General features: G+C 37.0%; 1 protein-coding gene across 1 annotated transcript in view; it reads right to left on the reverse strand.

Annotated features, from left to right (window-relative positions):
• GABRA4 (gamma-aminobutyric acid type A receptor subunit alpha4) overlaps positions 1-21,777 on the reverse strand; it is a 49,359-nt gene that overhangs the window by 21,421 nt on the left and 6,161 nt on the right. The window contains exons 3-8 of the mRNA XM_074822445.1: positions 18,170-18,237; positions 15,533-15,753; positions 15,348-15,430; positions 13,411-13,554; positions 11,884-12,036; positions 8,308-8,567 (exon numbers count right to left, since the gene is read on the reverse strand). Of these exons, the coding sequence (XP_074678546.1) occupies positions 8,308-8,567; positions 11,884-12,036; positions 13,411-13,554; positions 15,348-15,430; positions 15,533-15,753; positions 18,170-18,237 (929 nt within the window). The remainder of the gene's footprint in view (positions 1-8,307; positions 8,568-11,883; positions 12,037-13,410; positions 13,555-15,347; positions 15,431-15,532; positions 15,754-18,169; positions 18,238-21,777) is intronic.

Raw genomic sequence — 21,777 nt, forward strand, 5'->3', positions numbered from 1 at the left:
CCAAATTCAAACCATTTGACATTTACCAGGGAAGTAGCATGTTGTCATCAGTGTAAATAATGCTGCTTGTCCCAAATCCCACTGAGTCACCATATTGCCATGCTGATAGCAAATGCACAACTTGGAGGAGAAATCTACCGTGTTTTACTACTATGTTGTAGAGCCAGTCAATCAAAATTTTACTGGAATAGTACTAGAGATTTTGTTTTGCCTTACAGAGCCCTGGAATATGACCAAGTAAAAGCTCCACCTGCTACTAAATACAATGAATTGTAGTCCATAGCTTTAGCAGTGCAAAGACCAATGCAGATTATTTGAAGAGGAAAAAGTGAGGGTAGGTAAGCTGTAAGAGCCAGTCCACCATCCATGCTGCTCATTTTTCAATCTGACTCATGTGATGGGAGGGGAGGAGAGGTAAGAAGAGCACTCCATCTTATGTTCCACCATTAGACAGGCCTAAATGTGCCCAATGTAGAAGAAAAGTGAATCCAAGGTTATTAAAGAGACATAAATTAGAAGAACCTATTCTCAAAAAATGAATGCCAAATTTATGCCAAATAAACCCATTCCCCTGTACAATGCTTAAGAACTACATGCAAACATGTATGTATGTATGTATATGTAGGTATGTGTGTATATGGTTCTCAAGCACTTGTGTACATAGAGATTTTATTTATATCATGACAAAAGTGAAAGAACTGAAAAAAACCTACAGGGTGGGAAAAAATACATCTATTAGGATAACCAACTGCGGAGGTGCTCTGTATAACATCTATGAAAGGAAGAACAGCAGCTGATTAGGGATCAAAGACCTTCATTCTTTCTGTATCTTTCAATTTTCTGTGACCTTAAAGCTGTAGTTAAATTTGCTTCAGTAGTTTGCTGAAAATGCCTTGAACACTCATTGCCTTGTAGATTTTCCCAAACCTCTCAACGTTTATTTCTTCTGACTCCAATTTTCCCAGTGTAAAAATGAAGTCAGCTAGAAATCTCACACGCAGCTGTGAAGCTCAATTGCAATTTGGTGTCACTGGGCTCACCAGTATTGAAAACTCTTTGTGGAGGGGAAAACAAAACTGAAATGTAAATATAAATACAGAAAAAGGTTTAAGCAGAAAATATGAAGAACCTTATATTCAGAGGCATCATTTGATACTAATCATCACAAGGAAAACTATAAACTCCCTGACAATTTGCATTGTAATCGGTGCTAAACAATCTGAAAATCTTACTCCTGTCACCATACAGGTTTGTTCTGACTTAGAGTTTCTGAAACGCTACCACATACTTTTTGAGTACTTAAAGTTTCCCTCTACCCAAAAAAAAAAAAAAAAGGAAATTAGATCAATATAAGACCTATCTTAATGCCTGCAACTGATATTACCATGAAAATAACTTTTATCAGGAACATGTAGTGTTTATTCTAATGATGAAATCGTAAGAAATATAGTTTTTTGGAACATGGTGGGGGTTTTTTTCCAGTAGATCTGCACAATGAGAAAGGCATTTAGCATATTTTTAGAATTAAAACAATGGGGTTTAGTATTTTCTAGAATAACCACTTGAAAGATTGACATTACTGAGCTATGCTTTGGTTTCCGAAATAAAAGCCTTATCCTAATACCATTTAAATTAGTCTTCCAGTAACTACGGTAAATACTGTCAGGCATTTGAGCATCAGATGAATAACAGACAAGCATATCCCTCATATTCCCTTGCCTACTATTGTGGTAGTTCATTAGAATACTTACAGAAAATTGAAGAGTGAGCAATTATCACATTTCCTAGTAAGGGTTGCAGGAGATAGGACTCCAGCAGGATTTTTTGTTTAGTTACAAATCAGGTATTGAGATTAAACTCCTGGGGGGTTTTGTGCATTAAAAAAATCCACAAACAAAAAAAAAACCCCACCACACAAGCAAAAAACCATTTTCACTATCAGTAAGAATAAAAAACTGACTCCCAACTTTGAATTCCAACACTTTTGTTCATTTTATCAACACCCAGCCATTTTTTACCTTCATTATAACTGAATTCAGTGGAGTTCCTAGTTATACCGGGTCAGAATCTAGCCCCAAGCCCAATAACTATGTTGCATACTTCCAGCAATTACTCTGCTCTCTTTGCAGTAGTCAAATGTTTCTACTTCCATTGTAAATTTATTCCACAACTCAACCACGTTAAAGGTAGAGCATATCAGGAGCACATTTTTTAATATAGCGCCTTAATTTGTGCTATTTAGAAAGATTTACTATGTGAAATATTAAGAAAACCATTTTAAATTGTACATCCCATGTTTATGCCCCAATCGTACTGTTTGAGCACATATTTAGCTTTATACATTGCAAGTAGTGCTAATTGCTGGGAAGGACTAAGTCTAGCAAACAAAAAAAACACCAAACAAAAAAAAAACCACCAAACAAAAAATTTAAAAAAGGGGAAAAAACCCACAAAACATTTTACCTGAGCATCACAGCTAATAAAATATTTTAAGAACCATTTTGGATCTATTCTATCTTCAGGTATCCAAACATCGAAAGTTCCCACTAAATCACAGTAGCCTCACCCCAGGTAGTCATTCTCTTCTATCTTTCAAATAGCATTCAGTACAAAATGTGCCACTTGTTTATGACCTGCATCCACTCTCATCCTACTTAAAAACAAAGCTAGCATATTATGACTGTAAATCATTGACAGAAAAAATGTTGACTAATGAAACTAGAGCAACAGAAAATTGTTAACACATCAAAGAAATTATTCATGTGGCACAGCAGCCTCCCTTTGTATGTCCTGTCCTTATATTTTCATGAACTTTATGCATTTCTTGAGCCTGAAGTCCTTCATTAGGATCTGAGTTTTAAATGCCAGTGCCCTAAAAAGACCTGAACACCCTAGGCAGTGGAGAAGTAGTGAAGCAGCAAAAAATTATTATTATATTTAAAACCAAAATGCTGTTCCAACTGCAGGACTATTCAAGCCACACAGAGTAACTAGGCTATGCATCCACATAAGGAGTCCAGTAAATACACCATCACCACGTGGTCCAAGTACCACCATTAAGATCTAGATATTCTTCAGATAACCTCCTCCACATATGAGGTAAGTGGATTTAGCTCTACGTCTCTATTTGCTGGGACAGGAGAAGCTATCATTCCACTAGTCCAAGGAAGAAGCAAAGAAATTAAGTGGTACTACTCTAGATCTGGTACATTTCATGCACCTCTCTCCATTACAGAATATGTCTACATATTAAAAAAGAAGTTTGATTCACAGGCTAAAATTTCCACTTTCACTTACAGTATAGGCCTTAGACACAAGAGGGTATCTGCATCTGTTTCAACATTAATCAATTTTAGGGATTAAGAACAAAAAAAGGACACACACACGCACTAAAAAAAGAAGTATCCAGCCTATGGTCTCTGGATTGTACCCATGAGAATATCGGCCCAATCCTCACCCTGGAAGTCATGAGACAGGGCACAGAGTTGGGCATGAGCCAGATTAATTGCTCTAGACAAATTGCTCTAGATGTCTGTTCACCAAAACCTGCCAAAGGATCCCTACTTTCCTCCCACCCCCATCATGTAACTTGAGGTATGTCCATCATATGGCTAAAAGGCAAGTACTTCATATCACAGAAAATACATCTTAATCACAGGAAAGCACATACACAGGTTGCTCACATGACAGTGTTTCCTGTAAACTTGTCAGGTACATGCTAGTCACATACCATCCCAGCATGGATGCTCCTATTAAGGAGAGGAGTGTGCACCTACGTGGTAGTAAAGAGCTTGACCCTTGAGTTCCTCCATTAGATGCTACAGGGCTTACTCAAGACAACACTTAACTGCCTTCAGAAAAGGGGAAGAAAGTTTGAGAGTTACAGTCCACTTATGACTGAGTTTGAAGAAATTATTCCATTCAAAAGGTTCATTTGAGTCGACCTGTTTTTTTCCAAGTTTCACACTCTTTTAACAAACAGCTGAGGTTGAAGCTCATGTTAACAGTGTTCAGGAGCCTATTTTTGAAGACAATTTTTCAGTAGCATTCTTCATCTCCAAATGGAGTAGATCTTTAAAAATAAACTTCATAGGAATACAGTGAAAAGGAAATAGTGCATAAGCATAAAAATAGGAGTCCAATAACAAACTATAAATCATTCATTTCCATCGCACACTGACTTGCAACAACATTTCCGCTTTTACTTAAGAAATGAGTTCAGAACATTTAGGGACAGGTTCATTCCTTCTAACCTGAAAGCGTTTTAGCTTGCTCCCAAGACAAGGAAATCATAGGAGACCACCGTGCAAGTCGTCTGTCTTGGCTCAGACAGACTCTAGTACTATCTCACTGTGTCTGACAGAAGGGAAGTGAGGCTGTCCAAGTCCCTTGTGAACTCAAGGCAGATCTCAAACAAGCTTGGGTCCTACTCATGGGCTGTCTACTGCAGAACTGCATTCCTCCTTATGGAAACACGTTAAGTTTGTATCAGAAAGCTATAGGCAACAAGAAGAAAGATTTGAAATGGGAGGGGGGGTGGGGGTAAAAAGAGGCTGAATAATACCATGGCTAAAACCAAATCAAGTGATAGAGGAGCACACACGGCATCTGCAGGCACTACAAGCTCACTCCTGCCACCCCTAGCCCACTGAATTAGCTCAACACAAGGATTTTTTCTGTTGGAATCGACACACTTCTGATTACTTAGCTAGCCTCCAAAATTCATTTAATGCTTACTGTAATCAATATATTGATCAGCTACACCCATCATGTGGCTCAAAAAAAGTAAAGATTACACAAGAGAATAACTTAGAAAAGTATATAGTCCACATTTACTACAGTAAAGATGTATTGATTGTGGTGAAGAAATACATAATATGAATGAACACATCACAAATCATTTGATCATAATTACAGGAGTTTTTGACTGAAAAAAACAACCCACCACCAAGAATTCTAATTAGCTTGAGTAATACATGAACTGTTTCAATATAGAAAACCCACTTTAACTCTATGGTCAGAAATTGGTCAAACACATACATGTCAAAAAAAGGACTTCCAATTACATGCAATTTATCTTTATTTTACTAGACTTTACTATTAACATGCCTAATTTCTAATACTATCAAACAGTAAAATTCCCATGTTCTATAGGGAATCCAGTTTCATAGCCCAACTTGCTCCCTCCTGGAATCCCTCTAGGACAATCCCACATTACTGGAGAAAAAGAAATAAATATATAAAAATAATCAAATGCACGTAACCATCCAATGAATAGTGCAGAATCAACAGCCCACAAAATGAAACCCTCATTTAAACATAGATCACCTTTTTTGTTTTCCTTAACAGCTCCAGTTGCTCTGTATTTTTCTTGATTTCAGGGGACCTATACAGAAGGACCTCAACTATGAAAAGCCAGGGCTGCCAGCTGTATGTCATTTCAAGGCAGGCAAAAGTACAGGGCTAACAGGCATAAGAAAGGGATCTCCCCCTCCAATCAGTAGAAGATCCAAAGCAGGTTGCAAATGGTGAGATATGCACCAGAAAGGACTGTAGGACTTAGGTATTCAGGCATCTTCTTTCCCAATTTATACACACTTCCTCCCTGGGCTAAGTGAAAATTTTTCATTCTGGAAGACTGGCAAATTTACCAGATCAGGCAAAGTCTGTTTGAAAAAAGTTTCAAGTTTAAAATAAAACTTCTCCTTGAGCTCTGGCAATCATATTGCTAACAACAGAATTTCTAGCACAGTAGTGGCAATGTAGTACAGACTTTTTTTTTAAACACTAACTGGGTTAAGAAATCAAAGACTGTAATTTAGATATGGAGATAAAATGTGTAGTCTTCGCATTAAAAAACAGCTTACAGATTACATGCTACAGTCAGGCTATTGTCCTGAATGCTTTGTGCACCATACACTCACAGGGAAGCTGAGATCCTGTTATCTCTGGTAAATCAGCACTGATTAGACAGTATATGTGCAGAAAAAAAAAAAATCAGATTCATAATAAGGCATAAGAAAATTCTAGATTAGTCCTTTATAAGAAAAACTAAAAATTTTAAGGAGAGGACTATATTACATGTCAGGTTGGAAAGCAGAGTCTAAGAGCCATATTAGCTTCTAATGAATTAGAACAGCCATATTAGCTTCTGATCTGTGCATCAGGAGACCAGAACAGAAGTCATACCCTAGTCATGAAAAGGACTGCATGATAGCTAAGCCTTTATAACAGTACCTGTAGGCTCGCCCTGTATGTCTGCCCTGGAAGAGCAAAAACTCAAGTCTTAGCATAGGCATAATTAGAGAAAAAACCACAAAAAAGTAATGGTTCAAGGTAGAATCAACATTATCACTCACTTACATATTCATGACATTAACGTGTAACCCTTCAAAAAAGCACATTCCTCCGTTGAGTGCTTTCAAAATCCCCAAACCTGTAAGCACACTACCACATTTATCACAGAGGTATTAAATAAGCAGTGGAATAGAACTGTTCACATCTCATTTTACCTAGCTTTCAAGTTGGGTGCAGCTATGTGTATGCTGTTGTTTTTTAAAAAAAAAAAAAAAAAAAAAAAAAGAAGGAAAAAAAAAAGAGAGAAAGAGAAGTTTCTCCAAAACATGTGTGTAAATGGCTAGGCATGATACAAGACTGACTTATAGAAATTCTGACCATGAATCAAAACAGTTTTGTTAAGCCTCCATGATTGCTACCTGACAAAATTACTATTTTTCCTTTTGTCTTTATCAAATCTTATAAATAAACCTAGGATGAAACTGTTCTTATGTAATATATTTTCCTGTGGACCCAGGTAAAACCTGACTATCACCAAAAGCACTATTTATTAACACTCCCCAGGAGTGCCTGAGACCCGATACTAAACTGCATGCTGTACAATCAAGAAGCTTAGCATAAACTAATGGCACTAATACTTCTATGTACAGGGTAAACTACATGCTACTATAAACATACTTTTTCTTGTTGCCATCTCTTACTAGCAGCCAACGGACTGCCAAGTAACAAACTCTTCATGAGCACATCTATCCTTCTAAGCAGAAATGAGAGCTAACAGAACACAGCCAGAAGATTGAAAACAGTTACGAGCTACAGTAAGACGGCAAAGAAGAGGAAGAAAAATGGAAGTGGGTGGACAGCAGCTGAGCAGCGATAGCAAATGGAAGGGGCGGGAAGGCAAAAGAGAGCAGATGAATAGGGAAGGAGACAAATGAGATGTGAAAAGAGACGGAAGACAAAATTACCAACAGTTAGTCTAAAACAGCGGTTCTTAAATCATGGCTCAGCCAAAGGAAATTACAAAGTCAGCGTGAGAGGAAGAGTAAATTACAATGCTGCTGTCAGTGTCTTACTTCTTGAATGGTGTTGCCAAGAGTCAGCCATGGCTGGGAATTACTGGCCTACTGCATGGCCAGTGCAAGTGCTGTAATGACTTTGTTAGCTAGGTGTCTCATGAAAAGAAGGAATGATGCAGTGGAGAGTATGCATACGGGAATGGAAAAAGGGAGGAAAGGAGAATCACTGGTGAGCTCAACTGGAAATGAGGTCGAGCCTTTATTAACACACACTAGGGTGGGTAGCTACCACACAAGTCACCTTAACCTGAAGCACTATGAAAGCTGGAAAGCATTTTGTTAATCAGAGCCCCAAAACCTCTTCAGGAGTTGAGGTAAGCTCCTTGTGCAAAGCTATACAAATTACATAAAAATTATATCTATGGTGGACACAAAGGTTTCATCCAGCATTCTTCAAAAATTCCTGAAATTGTAACTGGTGAAGAAAGAAAACTCTAGAAAGGCAATACATGCAATGAAAGGAGAACTGTGATGTCTAGGGAAGTGCTCCAAAGTACAATTGCAATGCTTCAGCTTATTTTAATTCATTAAAGACATTAGCCATGTAAGATAACATGCTGCCCTTATAATCTGTAATATCTTGGTCTGCATAATCAGTCCAATCAGAATCAATGTGCAAAAGGAAAGAAAGTTTCCTAAAGATACTCGTCCTAACTGACCTTCACAACAAAACACAACTAAATACAGAAGAGACTGCTGGTATGGATGGACATAACCTCCTCCTCTCCCCCAGGTTAATCCAATAATGCAAGTAATAATTAAATCATGTTTTACAGGTTTTTATCACTGAATATAGAGTAGCATTAGCCTTCCATTAGGCTGACTTACACTGCATTGTAAACTCAGAGAGAACCTGGGAGAAAGCGATAGGCCTGTTTTTACCAAAAAGCACTACCAAAAAGACAGAAAGTGTTTGTATAAGCTGAAAACGTACCGTGAGTGTCTCTTCTGTACTTCTTTCTCTTTGTACTGGAGCAACTGGAAATTCAAGAAGGGATTTTACCGTCTTCCTTTTGGCTTTTTCCATTTGAATATTAGTAAAATAGTTGACAGCAGCAAACTCAATAAGAGCAGAGAACACAAAGGCAAAGCAGACCGCGATGAACCAGTCCATGGCAGTAGCATAGGATACTTTTGGCAGTGAATGTCTTGCACTGATGCTCAGTGTCGTCATTGTCAACACTGTCGTTATTCCTTCAAAGAAATAAAGCAAAAGCACTGCTGAATCTGAGTAAAACAAAGTGAGAATAGGCAATCAGCTTCAAACAAAGACTTTTAAATCACTTAGGAGTCTCTGTTGTTTGTGAACAGTACATTAGATTTAAGTTATGGCAACCATCATGTATCTATGAGCAGCTATGCACACAGAACAATTAACCACTTTTTAAAGGTGACATGGAAAGCCATGACTTCAGCAGATCATCTGAAGTTCACATGAATAAGATGTGGAAGCCTTCATTTCATATTTTTTTCGTATCAAGTTCCGTAGAATTTCTTACAAGTTATTTTCTAAACATTTGAACATAATTTAAGTTGTTAAATAGGGGAGTGCTCCGCAGACTGCAACAAAAACACGATTTTTCCTGTAATGGGTTCAGAATGCCACCTATTAAGTCTGCGTCTGTTCCTCTGATCCCACTTGTAATCCAGGTGCTATTAAGTCATGGTGCTAAGGAAAACTAGAATATTATGTTAACAACTCTGTTAATTAAGAAACCATTACTTTATCTTTTAAACCCTTCTGCTACTAGTCAACCGATGAAATTTAATTAAAATTTCATCTTCTTAAACAACAACTTTTTAATTAAAGTGCACAAGCATGAACACTGAACTCAAAACATAACCACTTCATGGTAACACTTCAAATGCAAATACATGCTATATAAAACCAAGGTACGGGGTCTTTTTTTCCTTTTCCATCCAAAATATCCTATATCATACAGATGTAAAATACCAAGTATATAGTGAACACTGCAGAAGTCCTACCATGATAACCTCAAGGAAGACTGACTACAAATAGAAATGTCTTTACTCGTATGAAAAGAACACTGTACCCATTTTAATTCAAGATGAAATGCATATGCTCAGAAGAATTCAAAATAATTAAGAGCATGTTTTCCAACAGAATCCTCACATCTCCTATTCCCTAAATAAATGGTAGTATGCCATCTGGGTAATCCGATATTGAAAAATTTCACCTAGACACTGCCATACAGAGAACTGGACACAATGAAACCAACCCTTCCCATTGGTGAAGAAAAAAAAAAAAAGGAAAAAAGAGTAATAGCTAGTTCATGAAAGCACGAAGAATATCTCAGAGCAAACTCAACAGGATAAAAACACAGATGCAAGCTCGCAAAACCATCTTCAGTGGGAAGGTGTTGAAAAACACACCACTGAAAATGTTTAAGTCTGAGAAAAAAAAAAAAAAATGGAAAGTTATTTTTTTCCTGGAGGAGGCCCATCCCTGCTTAGCCCTACCCTTCCCGAGTCTACCTTTGTCCACTTCAAGCAAATAGTTTGAATAGTCTTTCTAAAGACATTTGTTTAATAGATGTAAGAATAGGGTGAAATGACTTGAATGACCAACCATTCCCCAAATACAAGGATGAGAGGGGAGGCCATGAAAGTATTATGGTTTATGTCCATAGTCTTTATCAGATTTCCCCCTATTTAATCATTCTTCTGGGAGACCTGCAGTTGCTACTGCAATTGCCCTTGGATACGTGCCATAGGGATTTACAGGGCAGGGAATTAAGTTCTGGTAAAAAAATATATATACACAGGAACTGTAATTATCCAGACCTAAATACTTTTAAGCTTCTGATTAGAAATGCACATAACCATATAAAAATATATTGACTATTTTAATATAAAAACTAATGTTTAAAACCTGTTTTAGAATTACTACTGTCTTTCCCCTAAGAAACAGCAATCTCCCACAATCACCAGATTCAGATGTCTGAAGCTCTGACTGCAGAAATCACGACCTAACGTACCTTAGTTCCTTGTGTATCCTTCCTCTGTCACCTTTGCCACATTCTCCCTAATCATGCAGTGTCCAATGGAAAGATCTTTTGGTTAGTCTCTTCTGACAGTTCCTCTAGAAAGCTGGTACCATAGCGGGTATTCTGGCTTCATTCCTATCTCTTGCCTGCAACATTTCTATCTTCTGTTAAGAAAACCTTTAGAACATAGGGTCCCTGTTGGAATTTATCAGAAAACTAAAAAGATACTTTTAGTCACTCCTTAAGCCACTTGCTTTCAAAGGTATTTTAGAGACTTATCTGTATCATAGTGGATGTCCAAACTTTATTATTATTTGTTTTCAGTTTCACATAGGGCTATAACAACACATATTACATCTATCACTATAATTTGTACATTTTCAATTATCACATTTTGTCTATGAATACAGATTCTACCTTTCCAGTTCATAGTAATATTCCCTTCAAAAAGTACCACTATTCAACATCACTGCAAAGGCATGTGAAGTGATATATTAGTTTGCCTAATGTAATGCCTGAATTCAGAGCTAGTGGGGTTCTTACTAGGTTTACAGTTTGCTTCTCCTATAACTAATCATTAACCTTGTCTAATTTATTATACTAAACACTGTTCTGACTCCACTTACATGTCTGAATGGGCTATCACGTAGAGACATTAATTCCTATCACTCTTGCCAGCATCTAGCTATCTATAGAAAGGCTTTTTGTAGAACATTCTCTTCCTGATTAGTCCTGCTTTAGACTACAGTACATTATAAAGTCAAGACATTGCTCTATAAAGACTGCTTTTAAAAATGTTTTTATCCTACTTCTTTGTTAGGAATTGTATTTCCACTTGATTTCTTACGCTTCGTCTTCCATAGAAGCTTTTTTTTTTCAGAGCTCACTGTAGCATCTCATTCAAGCTGTATTTTGCTAACAGCAATTTTAATATCTTGCAATCATTTTTCTTTTTGAATTCATTTTCATAATGGCAATGGCAGAAAGGAGAGAAGAGCTCTAAACACAAAATTACAGTACCAGGATCTAAGCCTTACTCATAGCAACCTTCCCCCGATGACACAGATATCTCATAAGAAGACATCTGTATATCTTGCACACTCCCAATCAAATTATTTTAAAAGTATTTTAGAAAGTGCGAGTTCAAGTAATTACACTACTGTCCACCGGAGAATAAAACTGGTCTGAATGTAGACTAAGGACTTGACTGTATTACTCATAGCTAGGTCTTTCCAATTTGCTCCCCCAAGTAGGTAGAATCCCCAGAGATGTACACCCATTTGCCACAAGCAACCATGACAACATTCAGGTTATGTACTTCAAGTTTCTCTTCAGATCACAAGGATTCACATAAAAACATTCTTCATAGATTGATAGCAAAATTTAATCTGAATTTGCATTATTCCTTTGTTTCTGCACTAGAATGGAGACAGTATACCCCAATGCACTGGTGAAGGTCGTTAAAAGAGGAAGTACATGAAAAAGTGAAAAAAAATAATTACCAAACACAGTTCTAGCTGGAACAGATTCCTTATTTATCCAAAATGAAACTTGAGAAAGGATCACGGTCATAATGCATGGGATATAGGTCTGAATCATAAAATAACCCATTTTCCGTCTGAGGTGGAAGTAAACCGTCATAACAATATATTCACCTAGAAAAAAAAAAATAATTTTTCTGACTGTGCATAAAATTTGAGTTGAAGAATAACTGTTTCAAGCTATCAACTAAGATTGTTTAAGATGATGCTATTCAAATCACTTAATGTGTATAGAAAGATATGTTCCTTAGAGATAAGAATGAATGAAAGTTTTAAACAAAAAAACTTGGAAGTAGTAGGTCCTTAGAGTGCCATTCAGAAGCTGTTATCAAAAATACTATAAATGTAAAATGTAATCCACATGAGCCATACAGTATAAGCACGATTTTTAAAATTCTTTTGGCAGCTGTTGAAGAAAAGAATCCCAAGACACAAACAATCTATCTGCCATAGTATCCATAACATTGTGGTATCTAACTGCCAAATAAAACAGTATAACAATGATGCACATTAAGTGTTATGGAAGCATCTCAGCTTTTTACTAGGTTTATATGTCAGTACCACTATGACAATAAAACAAATGCAAAAATCATTAACAAGAATAAAAAATGCTGTCAGTTTATCTAAAATGTTATCATTCATATTAAAAAAAAAATTGCAGCCTTACCATAAACTGAATAAATTATCTAAATAAAGAACTACAGAAGGAGCATTTTAGGGACAGTAAGGGAATTCTGTTGTTAACTCATCATAATATGCTGAGAAGTAAATTTCTAGTGTATTTCAAAATGCTGTTTTATCTTTGAGAAAAATATCCATGGAGTAGTACCTCAAATGTATTTCCTTTATCTGTTTCATTTTGACCATCTCACAACACACAAACTTGCTGATGCTTAGAAAATGATTCCAAATTTTAAAAATATGCTTGTTTATCACTACACTGCTCATCAGTGATACTTCACTAATTTCGGATGCCTGTAGTTGCTATTTGCCTTATTTCTTAGAGCACAAATCAGCAGAAGTATCTATTGTGACTAATGCATTTGTGCCTATCCTTATCTGACTAGAGGGTTTTTATGGCTTTAATAACCCATTCTGTATGCTGTACTTCTATCCCGAGCTGTTTACACCACCAAACAAAGGAAGTCTTTTGCACATAATGCGGATACAGTGCTGAGAAATTACTTCCTCACCCAGGCATCCTCTTGACTCTTCAAACTGCATTTTAAGCAGTGATTAAATACTCATTTTGTCCCTTGGAGTAATGATCTCATTCTAGCTTTCTGAAAGACCGTCGCAATCTACTGTAATGAATCTGTAAATGTAAATCTGAAGGACAGAAACGTAATTCAGGTTTATGCTCTCAGCCCTTAATATATACCCTACGACATTCAGTAGAGTACCTTACAGGCAGGAAAGAAAAAAGCCTTGGGCAATGTTACAGGGTTAGTTTGACCTCAAGTTGATTTTTTCTGATGAGATTCCTACCTGTAATAGATTTAATGGTTTCAGTGGATACCGTATGCCCAAGCAGGTCATACTGAACTAAACTGGAAGACTCCTCAGGAACTTCCACTGACTTCTCGGGTCCTTTTGTCCAGGTATAAATCATTTCACTCTTTGGATAAGCATCTACAACAGAGCATCAGTTTGCATAAATAGGAAACTACTTCTCACACCTTACTAAGAGCCCAATCCAAACCTACTGAAACCGAACAGGAAGGTTCACACTAACAACTTTATAAGATACCCTTCATGTTAAGTTACCCCCAAAAGCCACCCTCAGAGGAGAATAAATAGCAGCTAAGGTTGTATGTCAAGTGTCACACACAAATTCACTTCATATTTGAATGTGAAGTCTAAACACGAGTTCTTTCTGGATCAGCCCTTACTGGGCATGCAAAGTTTATCTTTAAATTTTAGAAATTTCTATCTAAAATTTTATTGATAAAATAGACTAATGTATAAAAAAGAGCATGTATAAGGAGGATACATTTTGGAGACTGCACATTTCTTTACAGAAAAGAATGATTATACTAAAAACTATACTATACTAAAAACTATATTATTTTAAACCTGTGTTTAAAGTATTTGCCTAAAAACGTAAAAACAGTAAACAGTAAAAAATTCACAATAACCCAAAAGTATGCACACCCAAAGAAACATTTTACATTTAATACAAAAGATATAAAACTTAGGACTAGCATTCAATCCCTACACAGCCCAAACTCCTGTTAAAATGAAATTAAATCAGTCTTGCATTTGAAATGGATACATCTTATTTCAAGTTTCACTGACGAAAATATCAGATTAGTGTCAAGCACAATTTCTGCTGGCTGGTGATTCTGCCTGAAGAAATATGCCTGTGGAGAAGCCCCCACTATTGAAGCTCCCCTATTGTACAGCTGATACCAAAGCCAAATCTGGCAGCACCTGGTCTCCAGTCTCATCATAATGGGGGTGAAAAACCTGATCAGAACAGTGTCTTTAATATCCCACTTTTGGTTGACTACCCAGTTGTATAAGCTAAATTTATGCTGAGGAAAGACTATGAGGAGCTTCCAGCCATTTCTAACTTCAGAGTTCTGGGGTCAAGGAAAACAGATTAATGCCCAGCCACTGGCTACACTGGCATGGACAGCAGAGAAGTCAGTGACCAAGGAGGCTTAGAAGAGTTATAAGACAGTTAATGGGGTGGACCAACCATCCCCAGATGGTCTCAGAGGTCTCTCCTGTGGATTCAAATCAGGGAATCATAACTACCTCCCTCGGTTGTTATACAGTATGTCCCAAAACATTCCTTCTAGCCAAAGTTTGGAGGTTATCCAAAAATCTACGTCTGGCTTCAATGCAGAAAAGGAGAGTCACCTGCCCTAAGATTCCTCTCACCAGTCTAAAAATTATTTATCTAGTCTAAACTTGCCATGCAGACTCCCATTATAGGCCAGGAGATAGACAAATACAGCTAAAGACCAAATCTCTGCACATAACCTACCTATCTTAGGACATCAACGTGCCTCCACTAACTGTGGAAAAAGTCAAATAACCTGCTTCCCTGGTTGCCTTTTACCTGCCTGTTGTAAATTGAGATGGATCCCACCCTCTTTGTCTTCTCCAGAGAATCTCTCACTTCACTGAGTATGCAATTCCTCCCTAAGAACCAAGAAAAACTATGTATTTCAAGCAACTGTGTAGCCCGAATAGTGGGATTTAACATAATAGCTGAATCACTGCCTGCTTTTCAATTCTCTGCCTGGATTTAATTTTTGAGGCCCTAAATAAAATTCCCAAGGAATTTAACAGGAGTTTTGTCTGCATAAGGATTGTGTATCAAGACTAATATTCAGAAAGTTTAGTAATTGCTCAAAATCTACTTCTACAATTTAAATTCTGTAGTTACAAGAAATTTCATAATTGCAACTTACAACTCCCAAATTTGAGAGGACAAGCATGACCATCCATGGGAAAATCCACTAATCTCATGGGACACTCTGCACTTATTGTAAGCCTATAATGGAACAAATTAAATAGTCTCTGTTTGCCATTTTGTCTAGGCAGTATAACTTTTGCATACAGTAATTGTAAGAAGCCAAACAAACACATTGGATACCTCATCGTGTACAGGATGGTGCCATTTCTCATTATTCTGAAGAGTTTATTTGGGGCTGTCATATTATGTGCAACAGACTTTTTCCCATTCCTGAAGAAAGTGTCAGGGGTCCACACCTTTGAAACCATCAAGTTGTTAAGTCTTAAAATTTCAATAGGGCCATCATATTTTAATCTTTTGTCTACCCATGTCTGACGGAAGAAGACATCCATTGTATATTCCTGTATTAAATTGCAGAAAAACAAAGATCATATTTGCATGTGTGTTTCCTGTAAAAAAAAGAAATCCCTCAGGAGCAAAGATATCAGTAGTAAAGAAAATACTAAGTCCACTACACAAACATATTTCCACCAATTAAATTGTGTTGTGTACTTCTTAATAGCTTAATTTCCCACATTAGTCATATCAATAAATCGCTACACATATTTAATCATTAAGGAATAATTAATCTAATTAGGTTGCAGGAAGCAGGCAACTAAATTAGTAGTCAAGCATGCAACTGGAAACAAAATGATCTCTGACAATAAGTGTCAACAGATTTTTAAAGAAAAGATATCTATGGATTTTCTGCTGCTGGCTAAATTAAAAATACCAGGACAATTACTTCCACTTCCAAAGTTAGAAAAGAAAATTTAATTTCAACTCATGGAAAGTAAGCTTTTAACTGAGAAAAACTAAATATTTCCTTTGCCATGCCACAAAACATGGGTAATAAATTATATACAGACTTGCACATATACACATTTGTTTTTAACTACGTAACTATCCCATTACAAGAGCCATTCAGATGCTCCAAAGAAAACATGCAAACAACAACTGCAGAACTGCAGACACAGGCACATCATGAGAAATCCTAAGTGAATAAATGGACAAATGAACGCATTTCTCATCTTGGGAAGTAAAGCATTTCACAAAAACAGCATCGTGTGGCACTGAAAAATGTAACACAGAAAACTTTGAGTCCTTTCTAACCTACAGTTGTGATTTTGTTGTCAAGCCAGTGTTTTCTGACTTTATTTCAAACTCTTCTGCATAACATTACCATTGAAACTACTTGTATAACCATATCAATTCTCACTGGCAAGGAGGCATGCCTACTAGAGTAATGCACCTTAGAATTACATCTGTCTTTTCCATGGCTCCATCCTCCACTGTGGTTTATAGTTAATCTATGAAAAGTCTCTTTTCTTGCTGGTGATGTCATAGCTCATAAGTAGCAGTTTCCGTTATTAGCTTCTACGTGACAGATTTTCTATACAAGATTTCAACTGTTTTCATTACACTGAGTACCAAAGTAGTTTGTCTAAACAGACCTTCTGATCATGCCCTGTACTGAGACTGTATCACACTTTGCTGTTTCAGTGAGTTTTATGAGTGAAGCCACATTCAGATTACATTGGGTTACTAATAGATACATTAACTAAAAATTATTCCAAAACCAATTCCTGGATCCCCGAATAGCCTCCTAATTAATCCCTAATGATGAAAGGGGAAACATCTGCTGTAAACTCTCCTTTTGCCAGTTTCTTACCTACCTTCAGTCCATGTTCTCACTCCTGCCTTCTCCAATATAACTAATAATTTCCCATGTGGCATCGTGTCAAATGCTTCAGTGAAACCTGAGAGATGGCACGCAGCCCTCATTTCAGATTTGAGGCACACGTTACTAGATTTCCTTGTGACCAGAGTCTTGTACCCCTTGTCACACTGAACAGCATCATACTGTACATGGCAACCACTGAAGGGATAAGATGCATTTCGACGTGAGACTGCTCTCACGAACGTAGCCCTTCAAAAAATATCTTGCTATCACATACCCTTCCACATGATAGAACCAAATCAGGTGCACTACAAAGTACATGACAGCACTGTATGGGAAGAAAGCTACTACCCTGAAACTGCCCTTCCCTTAAAGAAATTTAGTTCAGCAAATATGGCTGGGTTACTCCCATGGGATTTCTTGGATTTTTTTATAAAAAGATAAACGATTGTATGATTCAAGGGTATACCACTGGATTATAGAAGTTGATGAGAGTTTTGCTGGATTTGACCTCAAGTGAATGCAGATGCTGTTCAGGCACAAGTAACAGTACGTGCAAATGTAACGTTTCTCTTCTGTGACTATTTCATGCATGTCACTTTGACATTCATTTTCTGCAGACACTTATGAAAACTCCTATCAGTCAAACATTTGCTGAAAGTGATGCTAAAAGGGGCACAAAGATCAGCAAAGGACATTCATCTGAAATGGAAACATCAACAAGTATTTGTGAAATGATGTCATTATTATTCACCTGAGAATAACACAAGTTTCAGAAAGGAAAAGCAATTTCAAAGATATTACACATTTGCCCCACAGTAGACTTAGATGCTCCCTGCAAGGCCTGATTCTGCCTCTACACCATGAAAGTCTGTTTTAAATCCTATGAAGTGAATTCTTTAAGCCAGCCAAAAACCAGTGAAAGTGTGACCAGAATCAGGCCTGATGTATCTAATTATAACCTGTAAATTAAGCTGTTACTAATCTTGCCTACTTTGCATGATTGACAGAACAGTACAGATGAAGCATCCACTCCTTACTGCAGTTAATGGTTTCTCAGAACCAGGAAATGGCATTTTAATCCCAGAAATACATACCATTTCTACATCAGAAACTGGTCCAAAACTGGTGACATATATATCTGTTTTGACTTCAGTAACAGGACCTAATGTATGAAAAGGAAGTGAGCAAGAAAATTTGAATTTTGCAGGTCAACAATTCCCATAAATGATCCTGGTGTGTGAACAGTTATCTCTCTGAGGGTTCTGTGGATGAGCAAGAGCAAAATGCAAACACAGGTCATTTCAGATAAGTCTCTAATAACAAGTACTGCTCAATTACCTTTACCACGTAAGTAAATCAAAAGCAGCATTTCCATGCAAATCCCCATTTAGAAAATCAATGTTGACTCAACGGGTAAGAAAACAGATGTCAAAAAATTAAAAGGCTCACCGAAAACATCATTCTAATTAACACCAAGCACTGAATTCAGGAAATCCACATTCCCCAAGGTATTTATTACTAACATTTGGTTCTACTAGTAATAACTGGACGACAGATATTAGCACGACAGATATTAGCACGACAGATATTAGCATGCCATGCACTGGGCAATTTAGTACTGCAGGATCAAGAACTGCATCCATACCCTGAGATGTACTTCAGTGCTTTAATACTAACAATCAAAATAAAAGTTGGATATCCAAGCATTTTTCAGGGTCTGAACCTAGGTCCATATGCTACCACAAAGCCTGGCTTGAAAAAACTAGTGATACTTTAGACACTTAAAAACAGTGCACTGAGCAGAGGTCTTGCGCTCTCACAGCTGGGTGCAGCATAGCAACCATCAGAGAAAGCAGTTTCATTTTAACATGTAATTTCTTTTACTACAGGACAAAACACCTTGACATTTCAGATGGGCATTCACTCTACAGTACACGCTACAGTTCCCCTTAAGCCAAAGAACACAGCTACCAACTAATTTCATTGGGATTTAGGTCTGTTCCCAATGTAAAAGGCTAGAAAGCTGCTAATCATTACCAGTTATTATGATGATTCTGTGATCAAAGCATTAGCTAATGGTTTAACTTGGGTAATTAACTTCCATCATAAATTTAAAAAAAAAACCAAACAATCTACTGATGGGTCTTACCAAACAGTATCCATTTGAAAAAACATATGGTCTACAAATTCACAACCACAGTTTCTAAACTCCTATAACTTGTCTTTCTAAAGAGGGTAAGTGGCTTGAGTCTGTTAATTCAGGCTTTATCATAGTATTTGCAATCTAAAAATGAAAGGAGGAAAGACTTAAGATTGTTAGCAGCAGAAGAGTATGTCCCTCTTGGAAGGAAAAAAAAAATTAAAAATCATTGTTCACAGATGTCACTTTGAAACAAATGTTGAAAGAACAAGAAACAAGCAACTGGAAAACAGGAAACCTGTACTTCTTGCACCTAGAACAAGTGTCGAACTGTGAACAAAAAGTAAAACAAAACCATGTAAAATTATTTCACTAAACCATTTGCAAGTTATGTAGAGAACACCTAAGAATTTTTTAGCTAAATGTCAAAAAAACTACTTTACTGGAAAGACATTTTTCAACATAAAATCTAAAGAAAATTCACCCTACAACAGTTGGTAACTCAGCGGTCCCTGGAAAGTTGGATAATTTGGCGTATCTGTCTTGAAGAGGTTTTAAGAAGAAACTCCCAAGTTCCAGATAACATGCTCTCATACCATGCTGTTTGTTTTGCAATGGGTTGCTCTCTAAACAGGTCAAATGGAAGCTGCTCCCCTTTCTACAAATCACGAAGTGTTCTAAATTAGGTCAGGGAAATCCGCAAGTGGTTAGACCACTCATTCTACTGACACCATAGTCCAAAGACATTTCCTGAATATAATTCTTTCTTGAGAGCAGAAGAGCTCCAGGAGATTGAAAAAACTCATACCAGAGCTGCCAAGATACTGGAAGACATTTATCTGAAGTGTTAGAAAACAGGAAAGAAAAGCCCAATCACACTTGTGCATAGAAATAGAAGAGATACAATTGTATCTGACCTCCCATAATCTCAAGACTTTAATTTATCTAGGCTTGGTTTAAATATATAAATATTTATTTCACCTGAATTTGAAATGTTTCTGAAATCAAAGTTCTACAGAAATGAACAAGTCATTTTCCCATGTAGCTCTAATAAGAAAATGCAGGAATTAGTCTCCATTACTCAGTAATAAGGGAATATTGAGTATTGTACTCAGTTCCTGAATCCCTTTCAGGATTTATTTGTTAGTTCTAAGAAACCAAATAGGAATATTCCTCAAAAAAACCCAAACCTTTAACTGCTTTCCTCTGGCAGTACCTTCTTTTCTTTAGCTCACAGAACACTGTAATTTTATAATCATATCAAATTGAGCAAAGGGACAGATTTTTCCCACAGGCATGAGCTGCTTCCCCTCAGGCACTGATTTCTTGTGTTCTATTAAATGATTACGGCTTCATGGGCAATAAGCATTCAGATGCTTTTTGCAAGTTTATTTTTTTGGGCATTTCTCAAAAAGAAGGGGAGAGCCAAGACCCAGAGGCTAATCTCCAAATCAGCAAACCTATGCCTTAATGCTATCAAAAATCCTATAGCAGCAACGCAGGACCAAAACTTTGCTTGAGTTCACTCTTTGATAACTGCTATTCTGCTCTCAGACCTTTATTTAATAGTAGGACCCATGAGAAAGAAGGAAGCAGGAACTTTCAGACAATAATGAAGCCACAAAATAAGGTTGAAACTAAAGTTTACTTTTGGTTGCTTGCCCAACACGATGGCAGCACAGTGACAAAACAAATGTTAAAATTGCATTTTAGGCCACTAGAAAATGGCAGATGAATGACAATATAGAAATATTTCAGTTATCCAGCTAGTACTGACATGCAAATCCTTGCTTTGCATCCAAAGCCTTGGCCAAACAGCAAAATGTTTGGTAGGAGTGAAGACAGCAGCAAGACACAGCGAAGCCGATTATCTCCTTAATGCTTGTTCTCCAATTGCAGCCCTGTCGTGCTCCACGTCTTCCACCTACATTGTCAGTTCACAACTGTTAAGGCCAAATCTTGGGTTTTCTAGCACATCCCAGTACTTAATGCCAACCCAGAGGTATCTATAGCGACACCAAAACCTATCCCTTATTCTTCTTGATCTAGAAGAAAACATAACTCCAGTTGGTAACAATAGCAGGGCTACAAATAGTGAGTCATGCTTCTTTTTAAAAAAAAAACAACACTATTATTAATCGTGGGAATTCCTGTCAACGAGGAGGTGATCTGTAGTCACCTAACCTACTTTTATTGGTGATTTAAGCAGCCCTCCAAAATGAACGTGTTGCACCACTTAATCAACTCAGGCTCTGCAAGCAGAAGATTCTATTAGAATCCTTAATGCTCTATTACTGAAAATAAAATGCAGCAAGTTGTAAGAAGGCCAATTAACTTTAAATATGACCATTTGGGCTTATCCCTCAATGGATGTTCAGAAAGCATCTATCCACCATAAATCTTGAGAAATGTTGAAGAACTATTTATAACATACTGGTGTGTATTTTTATGTCAATGAAATAGGAGAGTCCTACACACTGCAGTGGGAACAGTTAAGTCTGAATCACTGCTTGCAAGATAATATACTTTAAAGAAGCTCAGGCAGGATTAAAAGCAACCCCT

The sequence above is a fragment of the Strix aluco genome, chromosome 4 (assembly GCF_031877795.1).
Source record: "Strix aluco isolate bStrAlu1 chromosome 4, bStrAlu1.hap1, whole genome shotgun sequence".
NCBI classification, from domain to species: Eukaryota; Metazoa; Chordata; class Aves; order Strigiformes; family Strigidae; genus Strix; species Strix aluco.